This window comes from Leptinotarsa decemlineata, unplaced genomic scaffold (genome assembly GCF_025532065.1).
Source record: "Leptinotarsa decemlineata unplaced genomic scaffold, Ldec_3_MD MMD2_tig00078422_RagTag_RagTag, whole genome shotgun sequence".
Classification (NCBI taxonomy): domain Eukaryota; kingdom Metazoa; phylum Arthropoda; class Insecta; order Coleoptera; family Chrysomelidae; genus Leptinotarsa; species Leptinotarsa decemlineata.
Genome location: NW_027412747.1, coordinates 9729633 through 9752299, shown reverse-complemented (window position 1 = coordinate 9752299; position 22667 = coordinate 9729633). Strand labels below are relative to the sequence as shown.

The window sequence follows — 22667 nt, the reverse complement described above, 5'->3', positions numbered from 1 at the left end:
TTTGATCTCGTTAATGATATCCCTGTTGAACCTGGGTTCAACATCCCTGTGAATATCCCTGGATATTCACTGGTGAAATTCGGTCTAAGAGGAACACTTTGGTCCATTATTGAATGAATTATTATAGAAAGTGTCTATTGCCAAGTTCACTTCGGTACAGTTTTCAATAACTGACAATCAAACAAAGAATAAAGTAGCGAAAAATTTGCTTTACGAAAATAAAAAAAACGCTTTGTCATTATACGGAATTCCACTTTTCTATCTCTTAAATACTAGAGAAATATTGAAAGCTGGATGACAATCATCTGGTAAGTCTTCATGAATGACATTACAGGCCATAATTGTTTGATAGTACGAAATCTAGAAATCGATCTGATTCATCGAGCACATTGTTGAATTGTTTCAGGTCATAGAAATTGATAAATTGTTGACGGTTTTGCAAGTTGTGATTTCTATCCTCTGATGGATCTATCTAATATATAAAAATGGATGTTTGTTGGTTTTTTGGTGAGTGATAAACTTCTTCATCGCTCAACCGATCGTGATGAAACTTGACATGTATAAGTAATTTTTCATATAGAAGGTTTTTAGGCTATTAATTTTACTGTAACTCACCACTAGATGGCGCTGCAGAACAATTTTTTGAAAGCACTGTTCTATAACGCTGCGCACGCCTAAGTTCGTTGATTCTGATTCTGTCAAAACATTGGAACAGCAGTGATACAGCAACATAGTACTAATTAGTACTACAACTACCAAATTCCACGCGGGCGAAACCGCGGGCAACAACTAGTTATTTATAAAAAGTGCTTGGTTGAAATGAATACAGTGTGTCAATTTGAAAACTTCCCACCCTCAATATCTCCCTTCCAGTACATAATATGAAAAAATGGTCAGACAGGTCAACTTTATTTGCAAGGGGGACACTCTGAATGAATATTTTCAACCCTCGGGGTTCAACCCCCTAGGAGGGGTGGATGTTACCCTCAGAATTTCAAATGGAAAGGGGGGTCAAGTGGCACATCATTTTGAAGGGCATTCAATTCGCTTGCCGACGGTGCCCTCATTTATTATTTTCCGATCAGCAGTATCCGAAAATGTAGTTCTAAACTAATAGAAGTAATTAGAATTGGCCTATACTAAAATGCCTGGTTATCAAGTTAGTATGCAAAGAAATACAATTTATTGACTCTCTTATAAGTAAAACTTGTGATGACGGGTCAGCTTTTCAACTTTCCATCAGGGGTAAAATTAGACAAGCCTCAAAAAATTTACATTAATTAGTTATCTGATTTCGGTGACTTTCATTTGGGTTTATTATCGGATTTAAAACTCTTATCCCTTTTTTGTTACTTCTGCTATAAAAAGTATCGTTTTTTGAGCAAAAAAGGTGTTCATCGCATTCAAGCCATTTGGTAGTACTATCATTTCAGTTTCATTTGTTGAGCTGATCAGCGATATACCTTAGAAAGTGTATAAATTGTAAGAATGGTTTACACTATCCAAGACCGAATTGAAATAATTTTTATTTATGGAGAGGTGGGCAAGTGCGCACGAAGGGCGGCATCTCTTTTTAATGAAAGAAATCCAAATCTTAATATAAGTCACCGGTATGTGCTTGATTTGGTGACAAAGTTTTCCGAAACTGGTTCGGTGAAGAATAAAAAAAGGAATAACCCCAGAGTACTGAATGAGGATGCTCAAATTGAGGTGTTGGGAACATTTGCTGCAGAGCCGACTAGCTCCTTACGATCAGTAGCAGAACAGACGGGAATGTCACACGAGACTGTAAGGAAAGCACTGAAAATGCACAAATTTCATCCATATAAAATGCAGATTCTCCACGAGCTCCATGAGGATGATTATGACAGAAGAATAGAATTCTGTGAAATCATGACTCTTCGAATCAATGCTTTACCTAATCTTCTGTTCAATATCTGTTTCAGTGATGAATGTTCATTTTTCCTGAATGGCAATGTTAATAGGCAAAATTGTCGCTATTGGAGTGACGAAAACCCTCACAATTTTCGAGAAGGACATACACAACACCCACAAAAAGTTAATGTTTGGGCTGGTATTCTTGGAAATGCCATTATCGGACCTTTATTTTTTGAAGAAAACTTGAATGGTGATCTGTACCTAGATATGCTTCAAGCACCTATCGATCCACTTATAACTCACGAGCTCGAAACTCAAATTGATGCACACGGTAATTTACTGTTGCAGGAAGATTTGTTACATTTCCAACAGGACGGTGCGCCACCTCATTATTTTCGCCCCGTCCGACAATGGTTGAACGAGCGATTCCGGGAGAGATGGATTGGCAGAAGGGGATCAATTGAGTGGCCACCGAGATCACCGGATTTGACTCCATTAGATTTTTTTCTTTGGGGATATCTCAAATCTGTCGTTTATAAAACACAGCCCACTGATATGGATGACCTCAAAGGACGAATTACAGCAGCATGCCGGTCAATTAGTGGTGAAGTTTTCCAAAATGTTCGAGAGGAGTTCGAAAACAGACTGTATTACTGTTTAGAGCAGAATGGACAACATTTTGAACATATTATCAGATAAAGCGTAACAAGATGGTTGAAATTTGTTTTTTGCAATTTAGTATTTTTTGTTTGCACTCGATGCGTATTTCGTTAACTAAGTAGTTCTACATTCCTCTCACATCCACGAATTCGAATATTACTCAAGGGTTGGAACGATGCTACCTAGTACGATGCTCACCTTTTCCAATAGTCCATTACAATCATTTGTTTTGAATACCAACCTGAATACCAAACATCTAGTGCGGGCGAGTTTTAATCATTTATTCTTATTCACTTCTAAAGACCGTTCGTTTGGAACGTTATTGTTCAAAAACTGCTCATCAAAAACTAATGAAAAAGGTATCATTGGCAAGAGAATTGAATGCCCTTCAAAATGATGTGCCACTTGACCCCCCTTTCCATTTGAAATTCTGAGGGTAACATCCACATCTCCTAGGGGGTTGAACCCCGAGGGTTGAAAATATTCATTCAGAGTGTCCCCCTTGCAAATAAAGTTGACCTGTCTGACCATTTTTTCATATTATGTACTGGAAGGGAGATATTGAGGGTGGGAAGTTTTCAAATTGACACACTGTATAGAGAACTTACCCGTATTAAAGAGTATTTGTTATTTTCTGAAATATGTTCATCGCCTAAATAATGCTTCCTCACTTTTGTAACTACATTCATCTTTAGTTCCTCTTTGACAGTATCCTGGATATCCAGCACGTAAGGCATTATTTCATTCCATCTTGAATCTAGCTCTCCAAGCGTATTCGTCACAACGAAAACTACAAATATACCTGTGTAAATAATTTTTAAAATTCCTAGGAAGGAAGTGTTGTTTGTAATTCCTCCCTTTTGAGTCATGAATGTAAATTTTTTCCTTCAGCTCTCAAGAGCTGACATCTATGGGAGGAGCAACTCAATCTTCTAAGATAAACTTTAAGGTCATTATACTAAATTATACCAAAGCCTCCAGCTATTTTCATCCAACTGTTTGTTTGCAATGAAGGCCAAAGCCAGAAGCTTTGATAATTGCTTGATATAGCTCTTTAATTCAACATAAATACTGCTCTGTTTCACCAGAACTGAAACACTTTTCTCGACGCGCATTTTTTTCCTATACTGTGTTGTACATCGTCCAAATTTCCGATTACACTTGCCTTACATCTTAAAAACATTTTTCTTTGGTCGCTCGTTATTTTTGCTTCAAATAGAATATGTATATTGTGTATCATTATTTGATCATTTCCTAACCAGAAAAAGTATTTTTCCTGTAGTTTTTCCAACAGCCGTAAACCACCATATCCTTGAATATTTGAAAGGCTTTAACATCTTGAGCGATCATCAACATGGCTTTCGAAAACAAAGATCAATAGGCGACCTTCCATCGTATGTCACCCACATTTGGAATTACGCAATCGAGAATCATGGAGAGTCAAGACCTTTGCGCTTATATTTCTAAGGCCTTTGACCGTGTATGGCACGAGGGCTTGCTGGCCAAACATCGATGCTATGGCTTGTCAGATCATTCTTCTTCAGCTTCCTGAAAAAACGTTCCCTGCAAGAGGGCGTCGATGAATATCTCTCTAATACTTTTACCATAAACGCTGTCGTTTCCCAGGTATCCATATTGTCTCCAACTCTCTTTTTATTGTATATCAACAACTCATTGGAAAAACCAAGAATCCAATATATTGCTTTGTTGACGACAGCAGACTTGTCTCGTCATCTTCACCTTGGTTGCACCAAGAACGATACACATCAGAAATACGTGACGGACTGTGGCTGCTCATCGTTTTGAGGCTCAACTCAGTACACCTTGAACTTCACTGTTCAAGAACTCTTTTGTTTGGAGAACTGCGTTTATGTGGAATGAATTTCGTGAGAACGTTTTTCCAAATGAATTCAATCTCCAGCGATTCAAATCCAATGTGTGTCACTAATTTCGCACAGGCACCGTTCTTAGAGCGCCTTTGTATCTTCCTTTCGTCTTCGTAGTAGTCCTATTTTCATGCCTTCCTTTTTTTCTGTTCTTCGACTGAGTTTTTCTCCTTTTTGTATATTGTCAAATTGCAAATATATTTTTTCATCGGTAAACTTCAGATATAAGTTCTCAAAATTTAACCAATCAGTACTTTCTGCTTCACAATTTGTTTGATATTCAATCATTATTTTTCTAAAGCAATGAATTAGGTTGGTAATTGTCAACACATGAAAGGTTTTCGTGAATGGGTGGAGAGTTCAAAATAGTCAGCGGACTGTAACACATGGGCTGAAAAATTGCGGCTTAAGAAAGAAGACGCGTTTTTTCTGTTCAAAATTATTTTCATTTATCAAAGTTATCTCCATTAAGAGCCACACAATCATTCCAGTGCCGCTCTAACATTTCAATACCACTTTTGTATAAGGATTTATCCTTTGCCTCGAAATAGGTCTCAGTTTCAGCAATAACTTTTTCATTCGAGCGAAATTTTTTACCGGTGAGTATTTTTTTGAGGTCTGCGAGCAGCCACTAGTCGCTGGGAGCCAGATCTGGCGAATACGGTGGATTTGGGAGCAATCGAAGTTCAACTCATGTACTTTTGTAATTGTTTTGATTGACATGTGACACGTTACGTTGTCTTGACGAAACACAAAAACGGTATATAATATTTACTGTTGATGGTATTTCCCTTTTCAAAATAGTCGATGAATATTACACCACGCACATCTCAAAATACCAAGGTCATAACCATTTCAGACGTGTGTTGGGCTTTCTGGCGCTTTGGACGAGGTTCACCAGTTGCTTTCCACTCAGATAACGATCGTTTTGATTCCGGAGTTAAGTGATAGAGCCATGTTTTATCCATTGTCACATATCGACGCAAAAATTCCGATTTGTTATGTTTTAAATCGCTTGAACGGTATTTTTTTCGTATCAACAAGCAGTGTAAAATTAAAACACGAAACTGTTTTTGATCCATTGATTTGAAAATAACAATACTAGTGTCACTCATAGCACAATAACTCGCAAACGTATAGGTAGAATTTCATGAAATTTCAACCGCTTTCTTTTGTACAAGGTTAGTACTAACTGAAAAAGCGGTGAATGCAATAAGACTAGCGCCATCTATGTGTTAAGCCCGAGACTTTTCAGCCCATGTAGTATAATGTTTCATTTCTAATAAATCTTGTCACTATTTTTGTACCTTACCGTTAAATTCTTATTGAATCGTATCAATGAATCTTTTGCAAAGGTAAGTTCATTACGTGATTTTCTTTCTCCTTCCACTCTCAACTTTATTTTTTATTGGGTTTTTGGTACGTAACATTTCCTTCCCACTAATTAATAATCCATATTACTTCACCAACAACACATACAAATCGAAATCAACAAAAAAAACATTAACTTATGAAAACATTATTTACATATGTTAAACTTACATACAGTTGGATAAATCCCTTCGTCCCTAGCGTTTGAGGTCACCCAAGGAACATCGTTGATTTTGCCTTCTTTCAACAACTTATAAGGGTGATGGGGTAGAAATCGTCGTTCCTCCGGCCCCCTTTCTATCACCGGACCGAACGGGGAAAAGGGAATCGATTCTATGAAAACCAGCAGCTTCTTCATCGCTAATAACAGCTCTTTTCCGTCCACTTTTCGAAGACAATCGACCATGGTTGTGGTGGAGTTTGTTGGACACTGGAGATGTTTCGCGACCAGTTTAGCCTTCTTCAGAGGGTATTCTGTGAGGGACCATGACGCGAGGGCAGTACCGCTCAGCGAGAAGCCTTTGTGAAATAAACCTGAAATGTATGATGCCAGTTTTATAGTCATGATGGTTATGAAATATTTTCATCAGCTATCCATATTCTCTCCTTTTTAGGCTCTGTAATTGTAACACGTAAAGAGACGAACACATTACATTTTTCGGTTGAATGATTCATAAAATTTACTGCACTTTTTTGTTACAAATCCGAATTTTTCAGAACTCCAATTCAAACTTTCAACTAGAAATATCCAGAATCCTATGGATTTTTGAACAATTTGTGTCAATTTGATTTTTGAACAATTTGTGTCAATTTGAAATACAATGCATTTATTTCAGAATATTTCAGATTTTCTAAATACTAAACAAAGAAGAAATCAGTGAATAGTTGAAGTTGCCTACTTGAAAATGTTTTTTTGTACAACTGTCAAAAAAACTTGACATTTCTGCAGCTCTATTGATGCGTAAATGTTATCACAGAGCGAAACAAAAACCTCTGTGGTCTACAGCCACATAGCTTTTACCAGTAAATTATAATTTTCAAATCATAACAATTTTATTATGTGAATTTAAATAATCTTCCTTGTATCAGTGAGGAGTCAAAACTTTCTTTTAATCTGGTAAATTGTTTTATTTTATTGACATATATATATATATATATATATATATATATATATATATATATATATATATATATATATATATATAGTGTAATTTGAGAACTATAAAAATTGAAACTGAATTTCGAATAAAATGGTTTCATGGAATAACCATTCACAATAGTTTATCTGGAAAAAATGTAATTAACACTTCCAAAATACAAATCATGAAATTATAAAACAACAATAAAAATTAATTGGCGCTCCGGGGCGACTTCATTGATTCCAGTGGCGCATTTGCTTTTTCAGCTGCAGGAAAACCAGGAAAAACCTGCAGCACCACATCATCTGAAGATCTTGATCTGCCAATATCCTCTCTCTCATAAAACAAAATGTAGGGTGTCTCCAGGGGCTCCAATAAATTCAATACATCACCAGAACACTTAGTGACACGACTATCATAAAACTAAAACCAGTCCGTTTCGTCTTTCATTAAGGCGTAATAATGACCAGGTTAAACGCCAGAACCACAGTGAACAATGTCTGCATGAAGATTAAAATAGTGGTCTGCTAGATTGAAGTGTTCATCTATTTCGAACCTTCGTAAGAGTTTTGTGCTTCCGTCAGAGGTTGAGTCATGTTTGAAGATCATCAATGATATTATTAGATTGACTAGTGCCTCAGATATACTTTTTTCCTATAACAGTCAGTTAGTTAGCTTGGCGCATGTTTGGCAATACAGTCGATCATTACCTGTTAAAAGTTCCATTTTTAGATGATTTAACAATAAGCTTTGCACGAACTGGTTATTAGTCATACTAGGAAACGCTAGTTGAAGTTTCTGAAATTCACATACGCTTTGCTACCTCTTGAACATTTACTACAGAGTGAACAAGACAATTTACAAACACAAGACGAGATAGATTGTACGGAATAATTCAATCCAGAGCGGTCAGGACAATCCTCTTGTCCTAACGAGTATCTAGTGGACTCAAAGACTCCCGGAAATCGGTTGGAGGGAAAGATGATATATTCTTACGGAACTGCAGCTGCATGAACAGGTGTTTAAGTTTGATGAATAAGTAGGAAACATTCTCGTTATCGTTCATCATTAAAACCTCGTTCCTGAAATTATTCGTCATGAACAACACTTGTAAAATGCTATTCATGTAGCAAGTGTTTCTTAAATTATCTGGTAAAATTAAATCAAACATTTCCTAGACAAAAAAATGATCTGAAAAAATTGAATTGCTGATTTTCTTTTCCTTTTTCAATAATTCTGATTCAATTATAATATTTGTTTTCAATGATATTGATAATATTCATGTATGTATGTAACGTTTGTTTGTACTTTCATTGATTTTTTGATATTGTTCCTCCACAAGCATGTTTCTTGGGATCAATAAACGTTCAATAATTAATATTGAACTATAATTAAATAATATTTTTGTAACGTACCTTTTGACAATGGAGATAAGTAATGAAGATGTGCACATGATCCTCCCGAAGATGTACCTGCAATGGTAACTGAATCAGGCTTTCCACCGAAGTATCTGATGTTATCTCTAACCCACTCTAATGCTAAGACCTGATCTTTCATTCCGTTATTTCCGGGTACGATATCATCTTCAGTACTCATAAATCCTAAAATAATGTTTACTTTGACATAATGATACATAATGTTACTAATATTCTCAGAATTCAAAATAGTGACCATGACAAGTTTCTACCTAACACAGGTTAATTTTTGGAAATTGGACTAGCTGTTTCTAGAAAGTATAAGTTTCATTTTCAATTAAGGACTCTGCAAAATAAATGAAAAATGTAAAAATTATATGAAACAACAATGACAGTCCACAGTATGACATAGATCGGACACTTAAGACAGGTACTTAACTATATACATATATAAAAAATGAAAAAAAACACATACACATACAACTATATATATATATATATATATATATATATATATATACATAAATATACATAGAAGTAAATTAATCTTTAACTAGGGTGAAAGAAATGCAGTGAAAGCAATAATCATCATAACAGTGCATCCCTTTCTAAGAATTCTTCTACGCTATACTATCCCTTATTAGTTAATAGCTCCTTTATTTGTTTTTTAAATGGTATAATATGCAAATATTTAATATCTTGAGGCAACGTATTGAATAATATTATGTCATTATATACAAGGGATTTCTTTAATGTCGATATTTTATGTTTTGGGATAGTTAATAAATGTCTATTTCGTGTTGCATAGTTATGAACTATTGATTCATCTCTAAGATTGGGTACATTATTTTTCATATGAAGCAGAGTTTTATATATATAGATTCACGGTAATGTTAGCATCTCGTTCTTACAGAAAGCAGATCTACAGCTATCCCTGGATGCAATATTAAAGATAGTTCTAATTAATTTTTTCTGAACGATAAAAACACGTTTTGCTCCCACAGAAGAACCCCACATTAATATATTTTGAGCCATATGTGAGTAAGCCAATGGATAGTAAACAGTCCTGACACCATCTAAACTAAGTACGTCTTTGATCTGTCGTATTGCAAATATTGCTTGATTCAATTTTTTGCAGAAGTGATCAATGTGGGGCTCCCAAGAAAAGGTTTTATCTGTAAACATACCAAGGGGTTTGGCTGTTTCCGACAGTTGGATGACTATTTCACTGTTTTTCTTAACGCGAAGCCTACTGTATAATTAAACTCAACTGTATTTCACTGCCACACTGACAATACAACACAAACACTTAACTAAAATTTCACTAGTTCGCACTTCCATTGTCTACTATATTAAATGATTTGAAATTCCTGAAACAACTAAAAAAGAAGAATTGAAAATGAATAGCTGAAAATAACAATTATATTAACCAAAATAAACCTGAAATGTAGTATGTAAACCTGAAATGTTAGTATCTACAATCGTCTTCGGGTGATGACGATTGTAGATACTAACAATCGAAACGTCGTGAACTAACTTGACTTGGAATCTCTCCACTTTTTATTTTTATTTTCTTTTTTCATTTCTTTATTTTTATTTATTCAATTGTTCTATTTTGGTTAATATAATTGTTATTTTTAGCTATTCATTTTCAATTCTTCTTTTTTAGTTGTTTCAGGGATTTCAAATCATTTTATATAGTAGACAATGGAAGTCCGAACTAGTGAAATTCATCATGAAACATTGTCAATCACCTTCAAGCAAACTTAACTAAAACTTAAAACTTATACTCAAATCCATGATAATAATTACACACATTCACGAATTTTCATCAAGTAGCCGGTCAGTCCATTCATGATAGGTACTCAAATGTAAATCGCCTTTATAGATCACTTCGTACCGCACTTTCAGATAGACTTGTCCAATCTGCCTGTTGGTAGTATTTATATATCGTCTCTGGAAGCCGATATAGAAAAGTCTCTCGAAGCGACATGACATCTAGAACGATCGAGACGCGCAAGTCGAGTGGAACGTCGATTGACGAAGACCAGCGGCGTTTGGCGTTATTTTGTTTCAGGGGATAATTTACAACAATATCATAATTTCAATAATAAACGAACAACAGTTTATCCCAATGAATATTGAAAATGTTCACCATCTAATTTATGACTCTAATGAAGTCTGTTTACAAATTAATTAAATACATTTTGAAATGTTTTTGTGATAATTTGCTAAGATATACTATCGAAAATGGAATAATTAGAGTAGTATCTAAAAATAATTTTACATAGTATTGTTGGTAGTTTATTCATGAAATATTACGGTAGTGTCAAAAATTGATTGATGAAATAGTACGGATGAACCCAAATGAATTTTCAACTGATGTTACGTTTCTTATTAGGACAGGGTGATTCGAGAGTAGCTGAATGTCCCGAGGCAGATGTGGTTTTTCAAAATGACTAACTGGATCACCTGGTGCTTCAGAAATTATTGAAATAGAATGTAGCCGTTACTGCGGCTACATCCATCAATGTAAAAAACATAGAAAGTTTAATTTATCTTTTCTTAATTAGAATGAATACGTTACACAATCGCAGTCCATTCTAAAATAAGAGATGATTACCCTGATCATCAATTGTTTGCAGATTCTTACAAAGAATATGAAACTGCTACTCACCAGGAAACATCTTGTTCGAATTCCAAAATAAACCAGAGAATTAAGAGATCTATCAGACGGGGTACCACGAGTCCCTTCTTTCTATTGAACAAGTTTATAGCAGTTTCTGGACGCAAGTGATGTCATATACTTCGAATAAGATATGAAGTTTTTATTTTTAGTAGTTTCCTACTACTTCCAGTACTAGGTATCTTCAAACATAAGGAATTTCGGTATTATTGTAATATTTTTTCATGAAATATACATTCCAGTCCTATAATTGATAATGCCCTGTACAATTAATTTATAAAAAACATACAATGACTTTTTGAATCCCACGATAGTTCTACTATGCATTCTTAAAAAGGCTACACTCTTTTTTTCTATTTTCTTGACTTTTTCTCGAAGGAACTTTGGAAGGGTTCATGTCCTCTACTCGGAATCTCAAATTTTCTCGAAATTTCTTTTTTCTTGAGCTTTAGATTTTTTTAAAAGCGAGATATATAGAAAAAAACTTGAGGTGAAATAGAAATTATAGTTTCGTATTCTTCTAGCCAAAATCTTACCTAGAATTGCCAGCCGATAGTTGAATGACACAAAAACCACGTCTTTGTCCATAATGTAGGCAGGGCCGGACATGTCTGCGGGGGCGGCTATCATGAAATATCCTCCATGGATATGAACTATCACATCCAAACTTTCATTTCCGTGTATTTTCTCCAACGGAACGTAAACGTTTACATAAAGACAATCTTCGGAGCCTGAGAAATATGGAATCAAAGTATAACAGAGTTATTTATTTGTTAGTTTTGTAAAGAAAATCAACTTGTTGTTCAATCCTCATAAACTAGGATCGTCAAAAAACTTAGTGTTTACATAAACAGGTTTCGGTACAGGCTAATTTTTGCAGGTAAGTACTGATCAGTTCAGGTAAAATAGTCCTATTTAATAATGATAATGATAAATTGGCTTTACTGAAAATACAAAAAAATACAAAGAGAAATGAGGAAAAAAGTTATAGAAGTTTCTGGTACTCATTGGCGAAGTCGGGCTCGAAGCTATTCAAACTCAACCAACAAGCACCACTTCATAATGAACACGTTGTAGCGTTTAATCATATTCGAGCGTGTATTCAAAAACGATTCGGAGTGACGTCATTAATAATAAGATTCGCCAGAATGGAATGTTTCAATTTGTATTAGATTTCAAATTCTATAATAAAATCAAACTTTTCAATTTTCTCTAACCTCAATTTGAATCGGATTTGTGCATACAATTTTTTGCATGAATATTACAAATGTAGCTGCATTTTTGAAACCAGTGCACCAGAATTCATTTTTTTATTCAAAATATGGACCAACAAGTAGCTATTCTTCATCTAGTCAACCAACGATCTGAAGAAATCAATTAAATTATCAACGTGTTATATGGTCGAATAAATGATAATACTTATATAGACAATATTGTAATAAGGTACCACCCACTTTTCCCACACTAGAATTAAAAATGCCGGAAATTACTTTTCGACGTCTAGTCAGGCGAATTCTGAAACAGCTCAATGTCAACAAGGCGTCTGGTCCTGATGAAGTGCACGTCATCGTACTTAAAAAGTGCGCAAATGAACTAGCACCAGTATTTTGCAGACTTACAACCTGTCTTGCAAGGGTTTTTTTTTCTTGTTGGAAGATTACTCGCGTTCAGTCTACTCCCAAAAAGGGGAAGTGAAATCTTCCATTTAACTATAGACCAGTCGCTTTGCTATTAGTAATATCAAAAATCATGGAGAAAGCCGTAAACCACCATATCCTTAAATATTTGGAAGGCTTCAACATCTTGAGCGATCATGGCTTTCGGAAATAAAGATCAACGCAATCGAGAAACATGGAGAATCAAGAGCTGTTGCGCTCTTGGCCAAACTTCGATGCGACGGCTAGTCGCATCATTTTTGTGTATGACTCTTCAGCTTCCTGAAAGAACGTTCCCTGCAAGTGGTCGTGGACGGATGTCTCTCGATTTTTTCAAGGATAAAAACACAAGCACAGCAGAAAAATCCTTAAAGCGCCTGTGCGAAAGTAATTATTCACATTGGATTTGAATCGCTGGAGATTAAATCCATTTGGAAAAACATTCTCAGGAAGTTTATTCCACATAAACGCAGTTCTCGAAATGAAAAGAGTTCTTGATCAGTGAAGTTCGAAGTGTACTGAGTTGAACCTCAAAACGATGAGCAGCCACAGTTCGTCGCGTATTTCTGATATGTACCGTTCTTAGTGAAATCAAATGTGCCAAGTCACTTGAACACTTCCCGTGAAAGTATCTCTAAAAAAGAGACAAAACTCCAACCTTTCTTCGATTTCCAGACTATTAAGGTTGCAAGTGATGTTCGCGTCTCCAGTCAGGCGAATGGCTCTTCTCTGGATGGAATCCAGCAGCTTCAGGTTATGCTTATGGAGCTCCATTCATGAGAACAATACTCCAAAGAAGGTCTGATCTGAGCTTTATGAAGCATCACAAGTTGCTGAGGTGTGTACAGTTTTCTGATTCGGAACAATGTTCCAAGCTTTCAAGAAGCGGCTTCTGCAATTCCAATGACATGATTGTTCCAAGACATATTTGTGTCCATTTTAACCCCCAACAAACTTATCGAAGCAGAAAGTGGAATTGTCTGACCTGACATTATTATATCCGGTTCGAAGACATTGATCTTTTTGGAAAAAACTGATGTCTGGGTTTTTGTGGCATTGAATTGAACCTGGTTACTTTCACCCCAATTCGAAATTACTTCTGGATCCTCATAAAGATATGCAACCTCCTGCTGCCGGTGAAGATGTGCATCCGCACATGAAGAAGTCCTGAAATCCAAATGGAATGACGAGACAAGTGTGCTATCGTCAGCAAAGCAATATATTGGATTCTTGTTTTTTTTTTTCAACTAGTCGTTGATATACAATAAAAAGAGGGTTGGAGACAGTATGGATCCCTGGGAAACACCAGCGTTGATGGTGAAAGTATTCGAATTCTTTTACCGTCTCACCTTAAACTATGAATAATTCCAAGGTCATGGGCCAGACAGTCTTTTGAGTTTAACAAATATCATCAGGGGAAAACTGATCTTTACTTTTGTGTCATCTTCGTAAGTAAAAATATTTGATAGTACATTGATTTGTTGTTTGTAAATGTAGATATTTGGGTCTTCAATAAGGCAATAGAAAGTTCATCTGATGTTTGTCTTTGCACACAGCACTAATCTCAAAAAAAGTCTAACCGATTTGGGTGTCGTTTTCACTAATGTATTGTGAAGCTCCATTTGAAATTTAGGTTAATTTCAATCGGTTCATAAATGAAAAAATCATGTTATGACAATTCAGAGAATCACTTCAAAAATTTGTTGGAAAAAATACAATCAAAATATCGTTCAGTTGATTTGGCTCAATTCACAGTTATTTTAGAGTGAATCAAAAATAGGCAAATAAGTATTGAATAATCGACAAATCGAAGACAAGCAACTTCTACTGTCAAAAAATCTAGAAAACCCTAAAAACTGAAGTAAACGGGGTACGTAATAAAAAGTGAAGACCTATAATACTTTATGGTGGCACTCCGCTGTGCATCAACTGCGTCGAATGTCTGCTGAACATTATAAACAATTCGCTGGCCCTTCAACACTTCCCCAGAAGGTGGAAGCATGCGATCGTCGTCATGATCCCAAAACAGGGTCAGAATCCGCTGTTCCCACAGAACTATCACCCGATTAGTCTACTATCGTCGGCGGCCAAGCTGGCTGAAAGAGTTGTTCTTCAAAGGCTCAACGAAGAAGTTGAGGACCGAAATGTTCTGCCTGATGAACAATTTGGCTTCAGGAGAGAACACTCCACTGAGTTGCAGGCTCTAAGACTGGTCGAAAACACCATCCATGAGCTCAATAGCAATAAAAAAGTACATATTGTGCTACTAGACATCTCGAAGGCCTTCGACCGTGTTTGGCACGAAGGTCTTCTGCACAAGCTAAACACGTTCGACCTACCTCGGGGCCTTGTCCGGTGGATCGGGTCCTTCCTGAAAGACAGAACTTTTCGGGTTACATTAGAGGGCTCTCTGTCTGATAACAGAGAGATCCTCGCTGGAGTGCCACATGGGGCTGTGCTCTCTCCGACGCTGTATTCTCTTTACACCAGCGACCTCCCAAGGCCCGAGCGTGTGAAGATATCCCTGTACGCCGACGATACGGCTCTTCTCTCGTCTTCCATGGGTCGAGAGCTCGGCGTCGTCTACATGCAACGTGCTTTGGACGACCTCAAGCGGTGGTACCTCGATTGAAAGATCCCAGTAAACCCGGACAAGGCGATAACCATGGGAAGATTGCTATCTTCTCCGGCCAGAAAAGTGAGAATCTCTGGAAGGGAGATTGACTGGCAAGCGCGGGTAAAGTACCTCGGCCTTCTAATAGACCGTAGGCTCACTTGGAACCCGCACATTATGTACGTCAAATCTAAGATCGAGAGTCGGATTGCAAGTCTGTACCCTCTGATCAACAGAAAGTCAAAAATGAGCTTGAAAAACAAGATTACCATCTACATCATGTATGCTTCAGGCGTCTGGGTACAAGCGGCGAAATATAATATCTCCATTCTGGAGGTATTGCAAAATAAACTAATGAGGATGATTATGAATGCTCCTTGGTTCGTGCGGAATAAAGCCATCCGCAGAGATTTGCAGCTGCCTTCCATTCGGCAGTCCATTCAGTCGAGGAATCGGCGAGTTTTTGAAGGTGCGGAAACTCACGAAAATCTGTTAGTTAGGGAAGCTATAGACTATGCTGTAGACGACCCCTCCCGACAAAGAAGGTCCCGACACTCTGTCGAATGAGGCCCTCATGTCCCCTGTTAACGGATGAATAACTTTCTCATCCATCCCACCCCAGCCAGGTAGGGGTATCCCGTGAAGGGTGGTACTGATGTCTGAGGACTTCAATACTGTCATTCCCTCAGTCATGAACTCATTTGTCCTTCTTCGACAAAAATCAACCGAAAGGGTAAGGGAGCTGGGCTCCATCCCGATTGAGCTCGAGACGACTTTCCACTTTGTACTCCACTGTGCATAATTTTATATCTCTCATTCGGAACTATTTTTTGTATTTCATCAATATTGAAGAATCATTGGAATCATATGTTAGGAATCACACGTTAAAAGGTAATACCTCGTTAGTCCTTAGCTCGCACAAGTTTCGACTTTTGAGAGTTGTCGTTCGTAGGGGGACGACAGTTGGTTAACGTCGCAGAAAGCTGTAACACTTCAACTTTACCAGAAGGCTTTCGAAAAATCAAGGAAAGTCTCTATTTTTCTTATCCGATTCAGTGAAGATATTATCTAAAACGTTTACAAGTTTTTGAAAATCTGGTTTGAGATGCAGAAATGATACTTTTATGCAATGGAAAAAGCTGAAATGCAACTATGGCAAGATTTGTGAGCTCTTGAGGATTGGCTACTTTCGAACTTGAGCTTACCACAAGAACTTTTCGATAAGAATGAAAGGTTCATTTTTTTCAATACAATAATTTGCAAGATTAGTTACAAGTATGGATGGTTCACTAAGTAAATTTATTGTTCATAAGTATTTCAGCATTGTAACTGAAATATTGACAACACTATAAACATTTGGCTTACCTACTGATCGATTTTTTCAACAGTTATCTTGACATCTGTCAGTATGTGATCACATATGCAGTGTTTTATTCCTACTTTAATATCATCTAATTGTATCGTTTATTGAATTTATACTATAAATTGCTTTGCAATATGAAGGATGAATAGTATAAAATCGTCGATGAACATATTATCAACAATTATTAGAACAAGTCAACTTCAATTTCAATCAATGTTCACCCTCTCACTCTCTCGAAGCGGCGAAAACCCTAACTTCAGAAACTTAAATTCAAAGTATCCCTCATAATAACTTGATTCATAGGTTGTTTATACTAGAGTACAAGAAATTATTGAAAAAAAAATTAATATCAAAACCAACTTCATCGTAGAACCTGTTGGATAGAAATCAAATTTCCAGAAAATTTCTTGAAACTTCATTGTTTCAGATTCATCAGAAAATCCAGTTTTCGTATGCCAAAAAGATACTTTTCCCATTTTTCATTTTAATTGTCAAAATTGTCGTCTACGCTAAATTTCAGTGTGATTTGTTTTTTCCATCGAAAGTTAGAATGTTTCATGAATGCGGAGGATAATTTTGAAAACACATCGCGGTAGTTTCAAATTTTTGATTGCTTCAGTAAATTATTATTATTCATCCTTACATAAAACGTCAAACTTGTAGATATGTATAAGACAACACAACAATTTTTTTACATATTCAAAAAGGAGGAAACATCGTTGGGGCAATAGACTCTCATTTTGTTTACTTAGCAGTATCAAAGTAATAAACTAAGAAATATTCAGCTTCTGCGCTAACTGCCGCTGCTTCTCAGCTGCACCATTAGTGCTTTGTATTGAGTTCTTGCATACCTTTTACACCATACATGAAAGGAATCGGTGAAAAGCTCAAACACCTGTATAACTGGTTAGCCACGAGGATGCCATTCCATTTTCCTGCGGGTTCTGGTTCCTGAAAATTGAAATTCATGTATCTCTAGGCAGGAAAAATTTTGCAACGAAACTGTTAGCTAGTGAGGTTAAATTAATTTTTCAGGCGCCTATGAAGTGGTTCAAAGTATATCGAGTAATGCTAATTATGGCTACAATAGTTCGCTATGTACTTCTGATCATTCCCATAATGATTTCAATTTAAGAGCCACCAGTAGACAGCTGTTTCAGCGAGTTGTGCATCATCAGTACGGGGCAGGCGGTCTTCGATTGAAGATAAAATATAAGGAACCAAAAAGAGTACTCGATGAAAAAACTGCTTGAACGCAAGCGAGTCATAAGTGGATCTAGCTACTGGTGTGACACCCAAGTTAGCTTGGCAAGTTTCTATGTCGGCGTTGTTCTTCGATTGAGAACAAAATCTGAAGAACCAAGAAAAGTACTTGATGAAAATAACTGCTGGAACGCCAGCGAGTCATAAGTGGAACCACTTATTGGTGTCACACCCAAGTTAGCTTGCCAAGTTTTCATGTCGGCGTTGGTAGTTTGACCAATCTTTAAAATCGATAACTGCTATCGGAAAACGTATCGACAAATATATTCGATAGTATAGATATAAACCTCAGAAATTCAAAACAAGACGACGACCTCCCTGGTGAGCAATAGACGTGAGACAATAAAAACTTCTCCCCACTAAATAATTATCTAAACTACCATAAAGTATCCGCTGAAACAAAAAGAACATTGAAAGCAAGGGCTCAAAAAAGTTGGTTAAAGTGGTGCTCTGAATTAAACAAGAGTACTCATTTTCATAAACTGGGGATCCAGGCAAAAAATAAGCAGAAAAGTTAAATCAAAATCAAAAATTTTCCCGTCTTCAGTTTCACCACCTAGGAGTGATGAAATGCCTGAAGAAAGTACGTCACACTTTTTAACGCAACCTTTTACGAAAACCACATCTCGAGGAATTGACAATATCAAATATCCAATGATGACATACCGGACATTGTCAATATACTTCTATTGAATATACTTCTTTCGAGGGGCGTGTGTTTTCCTTCTCTTGGGGACGTTTCGGTAATTCCAATTTTAAAAAAAGTAAAAGATCCGAACTTTGCTGGATCATATAGGTCAATCTCCTTATTGTCATGTCTTCTAGAAATATCAAAAAGAATGAAGTATAGATTAGAATAGTGGTCTAATATAATCAAACTCTGTGCCCGAGAAATCAGTTTTAATACAGATGAAGTTTTGGTTCCATAGACGCCTTAGCAACCCTCGTAGTTGAAATACAAAACAAGAACAAGGAAAACAGCTACTTCCCCGGCTAATATCACGCTGGATATTGAATTATATCCTACATATATTTATGCAAGATACCTCACAGAGATTAGTCTTGCACATGTTTCTCGTTCATACAGCAGCAGGACCATCCTGAAATTATTCGAGTAGATCACCTATGGACCAGTTTCAAGATATTACCTATCATCAGTGCAGCAAAGATCCGATCCAAACAACAGTGTGCCTGGGACTCGATTGACTTCAACGCAGCTTGACTGCAAGTATGAAACCTTCATCTAAGAGAAAGATATGATATAAACCTTCTGTTCTGCGCTTCTCTTCATTTTTCAGTACACTACTTGGTATAATGTGATACTCGAATACTTTGAAAGAATAGACTTACAGCAAATCTGAGTTCTCCTAGAGGTGCCTTTCCGTAAGGAATACCTTCGAATGCTGAATATTTTCTTCCTCCATAAGACTTTTCGAATGTCCCCTGTACAGATCCCTGTGGAATGGTCACAGTAGGTCGATCTTTTCCAGTTACATATCCAGTTATCGCTAAAAGAGAACAACAAACCAAGGAACTAGTTTCTTCAACGTGATGTAATTCTCAATAGTCGATAATTTTGGGCTTTGGGAAAAGTGAAAAATGACAAATACGATGGGTTCAGTGAGTAAATGTATGATATGTGTAAAGTGTGTTAGATATTCACCTAATATCCAACCCATTATTGCGGTTTGTTAGAGATAAGTGAAATAACCACAAACATAGATGGCGACTTGAATATGTCACTACGTTCCCAAATTGGCAAATCGCTGGTAAGGTTAAAATGATAATCTCGGCTTCAAAGTTTACTACAAACATGTTTTTTAAATCCAGTCGCTAGGTAGATTTGGTTACGATGTTCTGTAATTTTCAGAAAAACAGCCGCATAAAAATATTGAGAGGTGATAGTGATAACACTCTCCGCAGCAAATCAGCACAAATTCCAACAGGCTACTTCAAAGCGATAGTGGAATAAACTTTGGCTAAAAAACGGCAAGAGCCTCGCATAGAAGAGAAGCAGTCACAACCAGTGCTTGCACTTCTCTACATCAGAGGGTTATCAGAAAGGATAAGAAGAATTGGTCCAAGTACAACATCAGAACCTGCTTCGGATCCGGAAACAGTATCCGTAGCAACCTCACGGAAACCAGGTCACCTAACGCGGACTGCGATTCCAAGAATTCCTGTGAGTGCGGAAAATCCTATATCGGTGAAACTAAGAGGCCATTGAAAGTTGGCATTGCCGAGCACAAGAAACTTACACAGCGAGGGGAAATCTGTAAATTATGAATAGCAGAGCATGTTTGGACTCATCAATATGACATCGAGTGGTCCCAAGCTAATATCATACACAGGCAGGAACACTGGTTTAGGAGGAAATTCAAAGAAGTCGCATAAATGTTGTCCAACAATGTATTCAGCCAAGCTAGCGTAGATATACGCAACATATGGAAATCCATAATCAAGCGAAAAATGGCCAACTCCCGCCAAACGGTCTTCTCCGACTAAACTGGTGAAGCGGAAAAAGGAAAGCGGAGATAAGTGAAAGTACTCGAATGACCCATAAATAGTCATCTCCCAGAGGAATTAGTCTAGTCATCACCTGAAGACGATTGTGGATACTAACAATCGAAACGTCGTGAAGTAACTTGGCTTGGAATCTCTTTTTTTTTGGTTTTTTATTTTTTGTTTAATTGTTCTATTTGTTACTCGTATTTCATTTCACTGTAATTTCATTACAGGTTTTTTTGCTTAATATAATTGTTACTTTCAGCTATTCTTTTTAATTTTTAATTTGTATTGGTTCTTTCAGGGATTTCAAATCATTTTATATAATATTAGACAATGAAGGTCCGAATTATTGACAGCGAACACCATCTCATCTTGGGGAGCTCCAACACCAGTGAAAGGTGTAAAAACTTACCACAGTCTATCGAGGCAAACAATTTAGACATCCTAAACGCAGGCAATGAATTTGTATTAAAAAAACGCGAGATTTAGGGAAATAATACACTCAATATTAGATACCTACTAGATATTCACAGATGAAGTGTATCTGGTGGGGAATGTTTTATCATCGGTACAAACTCAGCGACCTCATAGCTCGATCAAATTATGTTATGAAAATCCACGCAAACAAACTAGTAGTTCTTCAAGGCAGATGTGAAGACTTATGAGTACTAAGAACGAATATGTTTTAAAATTAGGGATTCTAAAGAATGGGTGTTCCTGTCTGACCGATTACAGAAAGATTATTGTATCGACGTTCAATGAAAATTGTCCCTCAGTTTCCACAGGTGTCAATAAATAGTTTAAAAACAAATACTGAGAAACAAAAAAAACGGGAGAAACTGTTTGAGAGTTTCTCTGGGTTGTCTTGAGTCAGAAATCACAAATCTTATACTTGAATCATGAATAAATTCAGAACTGGATACTTCTTTTGTCAAATTTATTCTTACCGGGTAATCATTATCAGTTTATGGAGCTGTTTTTACAGGGATCCAGTGAATTAGGGATTATACCTGGTTTTTACAGGTAGTTGAATCAAGCCTGGAATTATTCATATGGTTAGGGTACTTTATAAAAAGTAATTAAAGTTTGTTCGAAGTAAATAAAGTGGTTAGTAATCAGGAGTAATTCATCATTTCCATTTGAGGAAGCTGTTGTATAGCAAAACACGTGTTGAATTTTTCCACTTTTTCGTTCAATGATGAAGAAGTTGAAAGCCAAAAGATTTTTTCCCAAATAAAAGTGTTGTGGTTTCGCAAATCTGTTATAGTGATAATGTAAACTGCATGATGAGTATTGATAAAGATTTTCATCAGATGATATAGGCCAGAGCGATTCAATTTTTGATTTTCTCCTACACGCTCCCCCCAATACCACCGAAGGGTCCTGATGCCAATAAAAGTGATTATTATAAAAAGTTAGAATAGAAATGGAACAGATTTTTCACTTGAATTGAAAGAAAGAAAAAACCGCAGTGATCTGCATGCTGGCACATCTGGTACACCCAATCCTTCATTACCCTTCTACACTCCGTTTAATTATGATCTACCGATTATTCATTGATTAAATAAAATCAAACTTACCTATCATTAAAACATGAAGAACGCATGTATTGAAACATGAGCAACGCTGCAAATTTATCATTTTTTCTTGTAAGTCGATATTTAATTAAATGCACCTGAATGTTTTTAACTGCAGCTTGAACGATTCATGAAATAGAACAATGGAATTTTGCATTATTTATAATACACTATCAATAGTTCCATTTAACTTGTTGACTGATATTTTCCTAATATGTGCGTTAAAAAAATGTTATCCAGATATGAAACTGGAATTATGTCCAGTCAATAAAGTCGAAATTTCAATGAAATTTCGAATACAGTGGAAAGCCATTTCTGTAATATTCATTATGAAACTATCAGTGACCGAAAAAAAAGTATTCAGTACTGAAATGAAAGTACTGAAATATTAATAGGTATATCACGGGTATCTACCTTAGGTCTTACACTAGTCTCTGTTAATGATCTCACCTTAATGAAACTATAAAAATTACCCAGTATTCAAGTAACACTATATTCTGAGATTTTCAATGACGAGTTCAAAAAACAATTAACGGTTTCGTGAATTGCATGATGAAGATCTCACAGTAAAGTGGTAATTTTGAATGACATTTTTTTATCAATTGATTAATCTGTTTCTAGTGTGGGAACTTCAGGAATTCATTCAGTTAAT

The 22667-nt window shown here is 36.2% G+C and overlaps 1 protein-coding gene across 1 annotated transcript in view; it reads right to left on the bottom strand.

Annotated features, from left to right (window-relative positions):
- The window catches only part of LOC111503338 (carboxylic ester hydrolase-like), a 34963-nt gene extending 12772 nt beyond the window's left edge, over positions 1-22191 (bottom strand). The window contains exons 1-7 of the mRNA XM_074186009.1: positions 22019-22191; positions 19281-19438; positions 17519-17618; positions 11572-11766; positions 8350-8535; positions 5967-6329; positions 3147-3328 (exon numbers count right to left, since the gene is read on the bottom strand). Of these exons, the coding sequence (XP_074042110.1) occupies positions 3147-3328; positions 5967-6329; positions 8350-8535; positions 11572-11766; positions 17519-17618; positions 19281-19438; positions 22019-22079 (1245 nt within the window). The 5' untranslated portion in view covers positions 22080-22191. The remainder of the gene's footprint in view (positions 1-3146; positions 3329-5966; positions 6330-8349; positions 8536-11571; positions 11767-17518; positions 17619-19280; positions 19439-22018) is intronic.
- Between the last annotated feature and the right edge of the window lie 476 nt (positions 22192-22667).